Source organism: Bombina bombina, chromosome 5 (assembly GCF_027579735.1).
Source record: "Bombina bombina isolate aBomBom1 chromosome 5, aBomBom1.pri, whole genome shotgun sequence".
NCBI classification, from domain to species: domain Eukaryota; kingdom Metazoa; phylum Chordata; class Amphibia; order Anura; family Bombinatoridae; genus Bombina; species Bombina bombina.
In genome coordinates, this window is record NC_069503.1 from 587284351 (window position 1) to 587296637 (window position 12287).

General features: G+C 37.5%; 1 protein-coding gene across 1 annotated transcript in view; it reads left to right on the forward strand.

The window, feature by feature from the left end:
- Positions 1 to 12287, forward strand: part of HECW1 (HECT, C2 and WW domain containing E3 ubiquitin protein ligase 1) — a 416305-nt gene that overhangs the window by 271519 nt on the left and 132499 nt on the right. Inside the window, exons 9-10 of the mRNA XM_053714546.1 lie at positions 8584 to 8685; positions 9615 to 9765. Of these exons, the coding sequence (XP_053570521.1) occupies positions 8584 to 8685; positions 9615 to 9765 (253 nt within the window). The remainder of the gene's footprint in view (positions 1 to 8583; positions 8686 to 9614; positions 9766 to 12287) is intronic.

The window sequence follows — 12287 nt, forward strand, 5'->3', positions numbered from 1 at the left end:
AAGGGACACTAAACCCAATTTGTTTCTTTCATGATTCGGATAGAGCATTTAATTTTAAGCAACCTTTTCATTTACTCCTGTTATCAATTTTTCTTCGTTCTCTCGGTATCTTTATTTGAAAAAGCAGGAATGAAAGCTTAGGAGCTGGCCAATTTTTGGTTCAGCACCTGGGTTGCGCTTGCTGGATAAATGTAGCCACCTATCCAGGGTACTGAACCAAAAAAGACAGCGGACTAAGCTTTTTTTAAATAACGATACCAAGAGAATGAAGAAAAATGTATATATAATACATAATAGGAGTAAATTAGAAAGTTGCTTAAAATTGCATGCTCTATCTAAATCATAAAAGACAAAAAAATTGGTTTAGTGTCCTTTTAAAGATGCCAGATGCTGAAACTCTGCTTCTTTATACTGAGCCGCCATCTTGGAGCGTAGTTGTTTTCACACTCCTGTAACATAATCAGCGGTGCACACTCAAAATGTGCCTAGAAAAACAAGTTACCATTTGGCAGCTGTATCATTTGTTTGTGGTTAGTGTGCATGATGTAGCATGTGAGTTTTACATTTTATATTTTTTAAACACTTTTAAAACACACACAATATATTAATAATATAGAGCAATGTAGCTGTAAGGCTTGAGCTACAGATCACAGGTACACCAAACAGACTTCAATATTCAGGCAACTTGGTAGTGATACTATTGGCTTTAAATAGGGTGTATCTGATAATGGGAGGAGGAAGATTTAAAGAGTCATGACAGTAGCTGCTGCAAAATGTTAAGCTCCTGCTCTGTATCATGCACACTATATTGAGGCACATTATACATTTGTCAAAAAGCCAGCATCCACACTGATCTGTAAATGTGCACTTCTTCTGTCACAGCAAGGCTGGATTGGATTTCCCGGTGAGCCGCAGAAGCTGGAGTTGGAAAACTACAACTTAAGGGAGTGGTGATGGAGCTGTATCATCTCTTCTCTATTCTGAGCTATACGTATCAAAGTCACATAATATTATTATTAATATAATTTATTTGTATTACGTAGCGCTGGGTACAGAGATAGGGGTATACAATGACAAGGATTTGTGATACAATACAAAACATAACAACTAAACAAATCTAGTAGAGGAGAAAGAGGGCCCTGCTCCGGACAGCGTACAGTCTACAGGTTGAGGGGGCAGAGACATAAGGTTTGGGGTAGCTTGTCACATGGATTGTAGTTGCAGCAGTGAGTCATGGAGTTCAATAATTATTTTGGTTAGGATGAGAGATGGAGGAGAGATGGTAAGCCTCTCTGAATAGGTGAGTTTTCAAGGAGCGTCTGAAGCTATACAAGGTTGGAGACAGTCTTAAGGAGCGGGTTAGAGAGTTCCAGAGGATAGGAGCAGCATGTGCAAAGTCTTGGTGGCGGGAGTGGGATGTAGAGATAATAGGAGTGGAGAGACGTAGGTCAGAGTTTGATCGAAGAGGACAGGTCAGAGAGTATTTGGAGATGAGAGAGGAAATATAGTTGGGAGTGAGGCTGTTGAGTGCTTTGTAAGTTAGGGTTAATACTTTAAATTGTATTCCGAAACGATCGTCTGGGGTTGCTGTGTTCCTTGTTCAGAGAAGAATTTCCTGGTATTTCGGCGCTGGACTGACCATAATTGGCGGGATCAAACTGATATACTACAGGAAAGTTCTACTCTCTGAAAATTATTACTGGGCTAAAAGAAGTTGCACCCAGGTGGTAAATCACCATAGAACAGGCTAACAATGGTATTGAGTTGGTTGTTCGTTCCTGTGAGTGCACTTCTCTCTGTATGTATTAAATTGTATTCTGGAGTATATGGGGAGCCAGTGTAGAGACAAGCAGAGCGGAGCTGCTGATGTAGATCGGCGACTTAGGTGGATGAGTCTAGCTGAAGCATTCATAATAGATTGGAGGGAGGAGAGGCAGTGTTTTGGAAACAGTGGCGTATTTACGTTTTGTGCTGTCCTAGGCACTTAAAATGTTGCTGCCCCCCACCCCATTAGGATTTAGGCCTTTTTTTGTAATTTGACTTTTTTTATGGCATTTCAAAAGTAAAATGTTGACCAGGTGTATGTATATATATATATATATATATATATATATATATAGTATTTTCAAAATAGGACTGCACTCGCTGGATTTAAGCATAAAACTTATTTTATTGTGGTAACGTTTCGGAGTCCACAGACTCCTTCCTCAGACCAGTATCTGTGGACTCCGAAACGTTACCACAATAAAATAAGTTTTATGCTTAAATCCAGCGAGTGCAGTCCTATTTTGAAAATACTGTGAATATTACTGACCTGGCACCCTGGTTGATGACTGGAGGAGATTGAGAGTGCAGATACACATGGAGGATATATATATATATTTAAAATACAGATGGCTAGCACTAGTTAACTTACCTGCCTCTCCCTACAGAGACTCAAAAAGTGCTGCCCCCCCTCCAATCTGCCGCCCTAGGCAAGTGCCTTGTTTGCCTAGGCTAAAATACGCCCTTGTTTGGAAGGTCATTTAGAAGTAGATTGCAATAGTCAATAAATGACAAACTGAGGGAATAAATTAGTATTTTCGTCGTTTTTTGAGTAAGGAAGGGACAAATTCTGGAAATGTTGTGTAGGTGTGCACGGCAGGATTTGGTAAGCGCTTGTATATCTGGGTTGAATGTGAGTTCTGAGTCAAGTGTGACCCCAAGACAGCGGACCTGGGGTGAGGTGTTGAAAATAGAGTCTCTGACCATCAGAGGAATGTCAGGTGTCAGATGTCTGGAAGATGGGAGAATAAGAAGCAGCTCAGTTTTGGACACATTGAGTTGGAGGTAGTGTGAGGACATCCAAGAGGAAATTGCAGAGAGACAGATGGAAATCTGGTTGAGTAAAGAGGGAGAGATATCAGGGGAGGAAATATAGATTTGGGTATTATTAGCATATAAGTGGTACTGGAAGCCTAAAGAGGCTGTAAGTTTTCCTATGGAGGATGTATAGAGAGAGAAAAGCAAGGGACCCAAGACAGAGCCTTGTGGTACTCCAACTGAGAGAGGTAAAGGATCAGAAGATGTGTTGTTAAAAGAAACCGATAACATGCTAAGCAAACCAGGTGAGGGCTGTGTCTCGGATACCAAATGAATGTAGGATTTTTAGGAGGAGAGGATGGTCAACTGTGTCGAAAGCAGCGGATAGGTCAAGAACAATTAGTAAGGAGTAGTGGCCTTTTGTTTTAGCTGATAACAGGACATTTGTTACTTTAGTGAAAGCGGTTTCTGTTGAGTGTTTAGGGCGGAAACCAGATTGTAGTGGATCAAGTAAGGAGTTAGTTGTGAGAAATTGAGTTAGGCGAGTATAGACCAGTCGTTCCAATAATTTGGAAGCAAAGGGAAGTAAGGAGACTGGTCGATAGTTAGAAGGGGTGGAGGGGTCAAGTTTTTTTTCCTAGACCATTTAGCATTTTAGTGGCCCTCTTTTTAATGGTTTATAGTGTCTAGTCAAGTCACTGTAGGACAGAGTGAGAAACTGTTTTGAGTATCTTCACTAGATCACCTTATCAATAATAATTTTCACGCTGTAAAAGGAAGTCTTGGATGAAATTGGGTTGTAGGATGACTATATAATAACAATCTGGATTTTTTTGTATTACAAACTAATATTTAATTCTAAATAAAAAAAATATTAGCGAAGGAGTATCAGGCGTGTGCATTCCACAGACTCAACGGAAAAAAGGGCTGGTCAGGGCTGTCTTTAACACAGGGCAAAAGGAGCAGATGCCCAGGGCCCAGTCTTTGTTGAGGGGCCCAAGAGTCCTAAAAATAAAAAATAAATTTTTTTTAGTTTATGCCAGACTGCTGATGTCATGTGACATGGGGGGGTGCAGTTAGTCCTAATATTGTCAGAGTCAAAAGGTCTCTGCTTATATTTATTTGTGAGAAACTGTGCCAGACCGTGCCGGTGTCATGTGACATTCCAAGCTAGTGCCATGTGCTGTTTTAGATGTGCACTGTGCAGCACTGGATGCTAAGCCCTAACTCAGCATCCAACCAATCCCACTGCATCAGAAAAGGTCCTGCTGGGGTTGCCACTGTTACCAGGTAACTGCTCTGGTGGTTGGGATTGTTTCTGGGTAGGGCTGACTATAGGCGCATGCAGCAGAAAGCTGAAGTGGCAGGCACGTGAGGATTTGAGCATCTGTGCAGCTGCACACACTGCTCTCTTCAGTCTTGAGGCTGTGTGACTCGTCTGTATCCATGCAGCCTTGGGCAGACAGCATCCAGTCTGCTGGTCCCCTTAGCCCTGCTCTTTCTGCTGTGGCTCTAAGATTAACTAACTAAAGTTTGTTAGGGGAACAGTGCTTTGTAGAAAGGTGTCAGTGGGAAGAATAAGTGAGTGTACACATGCCCCTCCCCCATGCAGCATTGTCTAGTGCAGGATGAGAGGGAACTTGTTCCTAGCAAAGAATTGACATGTGCTGCTGTGGCTGATGTATAGTGTCATGCTGATACTTCACACATTAAGGTAAGGTTTATTTTTATAGTTTTTATTTCTCTCTGTCTCAGATTTTACAGCTTCCCATAGTAGTTCTGCTGTTCCAGTCAGTAAACTTATATTTGTATGCACCTCCATGCTTCCTCCTCAGTCTTTACCTTGCTTTGCTCCTGTTGGCTGCCCTAAATCTCTTTAACCAGCTAACCTCACACCAGAATCAAATTCAAAAGCATATTAAATTAACCCAGAGTGGAGGAATGTATATATTTATTTACTTATTAGTACTGCTAAGGTCCAGTTTTACATATTGCAATTTTTTTTTTTAATGATTAGCCCATTAAAATTGATTTAGTTGTTTTTTGGGATGTTGGGGTGGAGAGCGAAAATTGCATGGGGGGGGGGCAAAAAAATGTTTGCCCAGGGTCCAGTCAATATTAAAGACGGCCCTGGGGCTGGTCTTCAAATATTTTCAGGGCTGCTTTTTTATTTCCAGTCCGGCACTGTGTCACTGGGTTTGATAAAACTTGTAATCAAAGATGGCAGCTCCCAGTATGACGTGGCAAAGCTTCATTATCTAACACCTTTAATGGAGAGCTGCAGTAACAGGAGTAAAAGCAATAGAACAGTAGTAACCATGCAATTGTAGTTGGATCCAGCAATTTAATGTCTCTTTAAAGCAGTGTTTCCCAAACCTAGTCCTCAGGACCCTTACTCAGGCCAGATAGTCATTATATCTTAGCTAGAGCACAGGTGAAATAATCAGCTCACCGTCAGCTGATTTTTTCACCTGTACTCTAGCTAAGATATAATGAATACCTGGCCCTGCTTTAAGTATTGCCTTTACTTCATTCACTATCTAACTTTTACCCTTCTTGTTACTTTAGGCCAGATGATCAAAAACTCGCTAGTACAGAGAGAAATGACACAAAATATTAAAAATTTTTAGCCTTGCATTGTAAAGTAGGTGTCTCTCCTTCTCAAACTAAATTTTGACTTTCTAACATGAAAACTGAAAAGACTTGGGTAATCTCATCAGACCAAAGTGCTTTAGAGAATTCGAACCTATGTAGGGTTATACATGCTGCAGGGTCTGCAGGGAGGAATATGAATAAAGCTGTCCAGAAACACAAATCACGTTCCTTCCTGCACACCCTGCAGCATGTGTAACTCATAAGTGTCCAGGAAAACATGGCTGAGGTGGCAACCCTACCAAGGAGGCAACCCTACTTGAAGCATTTTCTCTTACTTTAGACAAAGTCATAGCAGGCTGTAGTGCACATTGCATGGGCATGCAGTTATAATTATTGTTTTTTTATTGAATTCCTTATATCAAGCATGTACTTTCCCAATAAATATTTTAGGAAGAAGCCTCCCGAATCCCTTAAAGACAAAAATGAAACTTAAAAAAAAAATTTATATAAAAGAACTGCAATAACAGTTAAGGCCTTAAGTAGCTTATTTGTATATCCATACCCAGAATCCTCTCCTCTGGTGGAAAACACTGGTAGTTCACATTTTCTGTGGAGGAATGTGTAGACGGGCTATATAGTGATCAATTGCGTGTCACTTATGCAAGAAAAAGGGTTAAAGGGACACTGAACCCAAATTTTTTCTTTCATGATTCAGATAGAGCATGACATTTTAAGCAACTTTCTAATTTACTCCTATTATAAATTTTTCTTCGTTCTCTTACTATCTTTATTTAAAAAGCAGAAATGTGATGCATAGGAGCCTGTCCATTTTTGGTTGAGAACCTGGGTTATGCTTGCCTATTGGTGGGTAGATGTAAGCCTCCAATAAGAAAGCACTATCCATGGTTCTGATCCTAAAATGGGCTGGCTGCTAAGATTTACATTCCTGCTTTAAAATAAAGATAGCAAGAGAACGAAGAAAAATTGATAATAGGAATAAATTAGAAAGTTGCTTAAAGTTTCATGCTCTATCTGAATCATGTAAGAAAAACATTTGGGTTCAGAGTCCCTTTAGTGTAAAGCTAGACACAGAAATGTATGTGTGTACAACTCATGCTTAGTGTACAGAGTGCTCTCTGGCTGAAGTAGACAACTCCCACAGATCTATTGGTTGAAACTGACATGTCTGAATTTAATGTCTATTTCGTTTTTATCCAAATTTTATCCTGATTTGTGGTAAAATATGTTGTATATATGCTATAAAACTTAGAATTTAAGTTCTCTTCTGTTAACATATATTGTAAATTTGTCCATTAATAGAAACACTCAAAACAAATCTATGCATAGTAAGGTGAGAAAAGTGACTGATGTGAGGAGAAACAAAATTCAGTGCCTATGTTTGTGTTATGCTGGTAAACTCTTTGAAGCTCCTTTGTATCGTATTGAATGTTGATATATTTCCCGTGGTGAATGAACAACTTTTACCTTAGTAGAATGTAGTAATTCATCATATGAAACCAAAGTTTAATTGTATTCCCTATAAATTGGTTATGTTTAGTAAATTCTGGATAATGCACTTTAATTAATTTTGCCCCCTTTCCCTTTAATTTGCCATTGGTAGAAGTGCATACTTCAGACACTAAACCATGCTACATTCCACACAGTGGCTGCTTGGTAAGTGCAAGAGTTCTGTCCATAACTGACATCAGCAGAGGTGATAAGATGCTTTAAAAAGTGTTTGTCCCTGGACTGCAAAACAATGTGTTGTTTTTTTCTTTTGCAAACAAAATTCAGTGTAACAGTTTATTGAACATTTTGTATACATATCTTTTATAATGTATTGCTTGTTGCTGATATATACTATGCCTATGTATCTATCTGGCTGGCTGTATACGTTTTATTTCTCTTCAACTAATGGGAATATTTACCTTTTTATACATTGCACTAATGTACTAATATTGGGGCCCATTCCAAGCTATTAGCAGTAAGCAGTTTGAAAATCCATATCTATTACAGGCCACCAGAAAAACACCTTTTCGAATGGTTTTCACATAACTGTTAACATTAATTAGTCTTATGCTGCACATTGATAGTACCTCACTAGAGGTATTCCAATCCATTAGAAACCATGTTTTGAATTATTTTTCACACAAGTTTAAATAGTTTTAGTTTTCTTTTTCTTTTTTTTTCTTAAAGGGACAGTCAAGTCCAAAATAAACGGTCAGATAGGGCATTTATTTTTAAACAACGTTCCAATTTACTTTTATCACAAATTTTGCTTTGTTCTCTTGGTATTCTTAGTTGAAAGCTAAACCTAGGTAGGCTCATATGCTAATTTCTTAGACCTTGAAGGCCGCCTCTTATGTGAATGCATTTTGACAGTTTTTCACCACTAGAGGGCGTTAGTTCATCTGTGTCATATGGCTAACATTGAGCTCACGCACGTGAAGTTACCTAGGAGTCAGCACTCATTGGCTAAAATTCAAGTCTGTCAAAAGAACTGAAATAAGGGGCAGTTTGATAGGCTTAGATACAAGGTAATTACAGAGATAAAATGTGTATTAATATAGCAGTGTTGGTTGTGCAAAACTGGGGAATGGGTAATAAAGGGATTATCTATCTTTTTAAACAACAAAAATTCTGGTGTTGACTGTCCCTTTAACATTATGACGTCTATAAAATAAGCATTAAAATGAGATTTCGTGTTCACAATGATGGTCAATAAACTGTCAGTCTCTGCATACAATATTGCAGTCCCTGTCATTTGTATGCCAGTCTCAAATCAGATGAGATCCATGGCACTGAAAGCCTTCTCAGCTACCTAGTTTTATCAACCTCAAATCAGATTCACAATCCAGGGCCATGTTGGATTTTAGATTAGAAGCAAATCAGTAAAACTCTCAGTTTACTTGCTAAAAAGTCAGATCAAATACCTTACATTCCCTTTATATTCTGTAGAATGTCCCAGAAAATGAAGGTCACAAAATGCTAACTATATAAATAACTATTACCCCATTATACTAGTTTGGATTAAATTGACTAAGTTTGAATCTAGATGAAGAAAAAAATAATGTTAGAAATTTTCTATAGGAAAATAAATAGTCTAAACGAGACCCCTATTGTTTATTGAAAAGAAATGCATAATAATGTCAATCTCCATATGTATCATACTCTTCCTGTCTTCAGGTGACTGTCCGCTACCCCATAATGCACCACCAGTTAGCCAGCTACCCTCTCTCAGGTCGGATCACCATCACTATCCAACTATTGATGAGCCTCTTCCTCCAAGTAAGTAGTCTCATGTAGGACATATACCACCATAAAAACCACATATTGCAAAAACATCTTCAAACCCTCTGGTATTTAGTATAATGAATGTAAACTATTGTATGTAAGCTTTTGTAATTTAGATCAACACAGGGATTTAAAGGGATAACTAGAAATATACTTTTGTGCCCTTGTACAGAATGTGATGGTACAGTAACTCTCCAAATCTTCATCCATGTGAACTTTTAGAAGCTTGTTTACTTAGCCTCTCTAGCCATTCATAGCCTGCATCTTTTTTTTTCATTTACATTCTGTACAGCCAATAAGAAGCCATTCTGCCCACGTTATAATGAATGAGCCAAATGTAATCTAGAGCCTCGGATAGGTATCAAAGTTCTAAAGCAATCCCATTCCCATTATCTATGTTGTAAGCTCTTTTTGAGCCATTTGAATTAGGCTCTATTCCCATCTATGGGCCAGATTACAAGTGGCGCGCTAAATATTTTTTTGCTTTCTGCGTTAACACCGCTGGAAGTAAACTTTTAATGCGGGCGGGTTAGCGCACACGTTACAAGTTGAAAGTAAAAAAATAGCGAGAGAGGTATATTTAAGCGCATAATCATTTCCAACTCATGAATTAATTTCCATTTCATTTCAGGATAGCTTTTCAAAACCCCTAAAATTTAACAGGAAACTGTAGAGAAAATTTATATGAGAACCGATGCAAATTGGAATAGTGCAAGAAAATTCACAAGTGATTTTTTTTTTTAGTTAACCGTAATTAACAATATTTTTCCCCACAGCATTTTCAGCTCACCTTCAACAAACATAGATATGGGAATAAAATAAATGGTGGTTTCTGCCATAAAATATAGATTACACCACTTAAAAATGTAAGAAATGGGGTTAGATAAAGCTTCTAAGTATATTCTATTGTCTATAATGCGTAGACTGGGAAGCTCGTATTGATAGCCATGGACGGGTATTCTATGTGGATCACGTGAATCGGACCACAACATGGCAGCGTCCAACGACAGCGGCTACACCAGATGGCATAAGCAGATCTGGATCTATACAGCAGATGGAGCAACTAAACCGCAGGTAAGTGTACCCTAAGCACAGTAAGTATGTTAGTTCTTTACAACAGTGTCCTGCAACTTTTTCCCATGACCCAGTAGAATAATATCGCAAATCCTCACTCCTTAATCCTGTGATTGACATTTTGTAAAACAAGATAGCAAATAAAATAATTTAAAGGTTTTGACTCATTAACAGACTGTACAAAATTTAAGGTGACTCTTCATAATTAATCCAATATGACCTCAAATAACCTGTATATATCTAGCAACTCTCTTTAAGAATTCACTTGGCTAAAACATTTTTTTTTTAGATATTGAATAATAGATCAAATGTTCCCTATGACATTATTTTCTCTTTTTCTATTCTGATTATGAAATTTAAGTCAAGAAAAAAAACAAAAAACATTAAAAATAAATAAATGTTGATTCTCAAACATAACTGCTGCTTCCTTAGGCTACAGAGCAATGCAATGTAAAATGACAGTTTTGTATACAGTGCCTACTTTCTGATTTATACTATGCAATGTGCATATATAAATATTAAATGTTGTTTAAATTTTAAACAGTCATACTGAGGGCTTGAATATCTAAGGGTATCTTGGCTGGCGAGATTATTTAAAGGGACATAACACTCATATGCTAAATCACTTGAAACTGATGCAGTATAACTGTAAAAAGCTGACAGGAAAATATCACCCGAGCATCTCTATGTAAAAAAGGAAGATATTTTACCTCACAATTTCCTCAGCTCAGCAGAGTAAGTTCTGTGTAAAAAGTTATACTCAGCTGCTGCCCAGCTGCAGGTAAAAAAAATAATGAAGAAATGAACAGCAGCCAATCAGCATCAGCAGTGCTGAGGTCATGAACTCTTTTACTGTGATCTCATGAGATTTCACTTAACTCTCGTGAGATTTCATAGTAAACTTCCTTAAACTGAATAGGGAAATAAAATGAGTGTGCACGAAGCTCACTCCCTTAGCTGTCCCGGGACAGACATACTGATTTGCTGCTTAAAGTCCTTGCAATGGGGTTTGAATACTTAGGACATTTTGAGGTAAAATATCTTTCTTTTTTACATAGAGATGTTCAGGTGATATTTTCTAGTCAGCTTTTTACAGCTATGCTACATCACTTTCAAGTGTTTAAACATTTGGGTATCATGGCCCTTTTAAGAATGCTCGCTAGTGCTTCTTTTTCCCTGCTGGAATGGTTTAAAGTCTCGGTAAGGGGCATATTCTTCGGGAAGGAGATGCATACATTACAAAAGTGCACAATGAAAATCATATTTTTAATTATCATACAAAACGAATCAATGAACCACTCAGACAAAAACACACAGGAAAAAATTGTATTGTTAAAGGGAATCAAAAGTAACAAAATTGTTCACCAAAAAATCATATTTTATCAAAAACTTTTTTATGTAAATTACACAGGAATAAATAAATAGCAACTTATAAGTACAAAATACAAAGCATAATTGTTGTTTTATCGCAAAATGGACGTTCCATGGTTATATTTGAAATTGTCTCTTAAATCCCAGCGTAATTATCTAAACATTTCCGCCCTACAGATCTCACTGTTTTTTCTCGCAACTTAAAATATGGCGAGCTTTTATCAAAATACTCGAAACATTAATTACTCTTAAAGGAAAAACTATGCATATAAAAATAATAGCGAATTTAAAGGGACATGAAACACAAATTTTTTCTTTCATAATTCAGATATAGAATACAATTTTAAACAACTTTCTAATTTACTTCTATTATCTAATTTGCTTCATTCTCTTGGTATCATTTGTTGAAGGAGCAGCAATGCACTAATGGTTTCTAACTGAACTCATGGGTGAGCCAATCACAATCGATATATATATGCAGCCACCAATCAACAGCTAGAACATAGGTTCTCTGCTGCTCATGAGCTTGCCTAGATAAACCTTTCAGCAAAGGATAACAAGAGAAAGAAGCAAATTAAATTATAGAAGTAAATTGGAAAGTTGTTTAAAATTGTATTCTCTATTTGAATCATGAAAGAAATTTTTTGGGTTTCATGTCCCTTTAAGCTACAGTGCACTGAAAACAGCATATTTTTATTTTAATATTAAAGTTTAAACATACACTGGTTTCTCCCTATGTACTTCGTCCTCCATTATGAACTTTTACATAGCAGAGAGCTCTCATTATTTCTATGGGAGTCCTCTTGCCACTCGCAGGGACAGCCCCTTTGATAATTGCACAAAGACTGTCCCTGCGAGGCTAAACATGTTTTTTCATGTTTTTACTTGTGATCTTTTAATCATCGGGCCCTGACCATCAAGTGAAAGACTATATGGGAATTAAGAAAAGCTTCTCATTTAAACTCAATCAATAATTACATTATTAAAAATATTATAACAAGGTGAGAACTTAATTGCATAACTAGAAACTTCATTTTAGCATTGGGAGCATTTTAGTAAATTAGTATTTTTTTTAGCAATTCCAAACTCTAGCAGTTATCCAGGGGCGAAACTACAGGGAGTGCAGAGGTCGCAACTGCGACTGGGCCTCT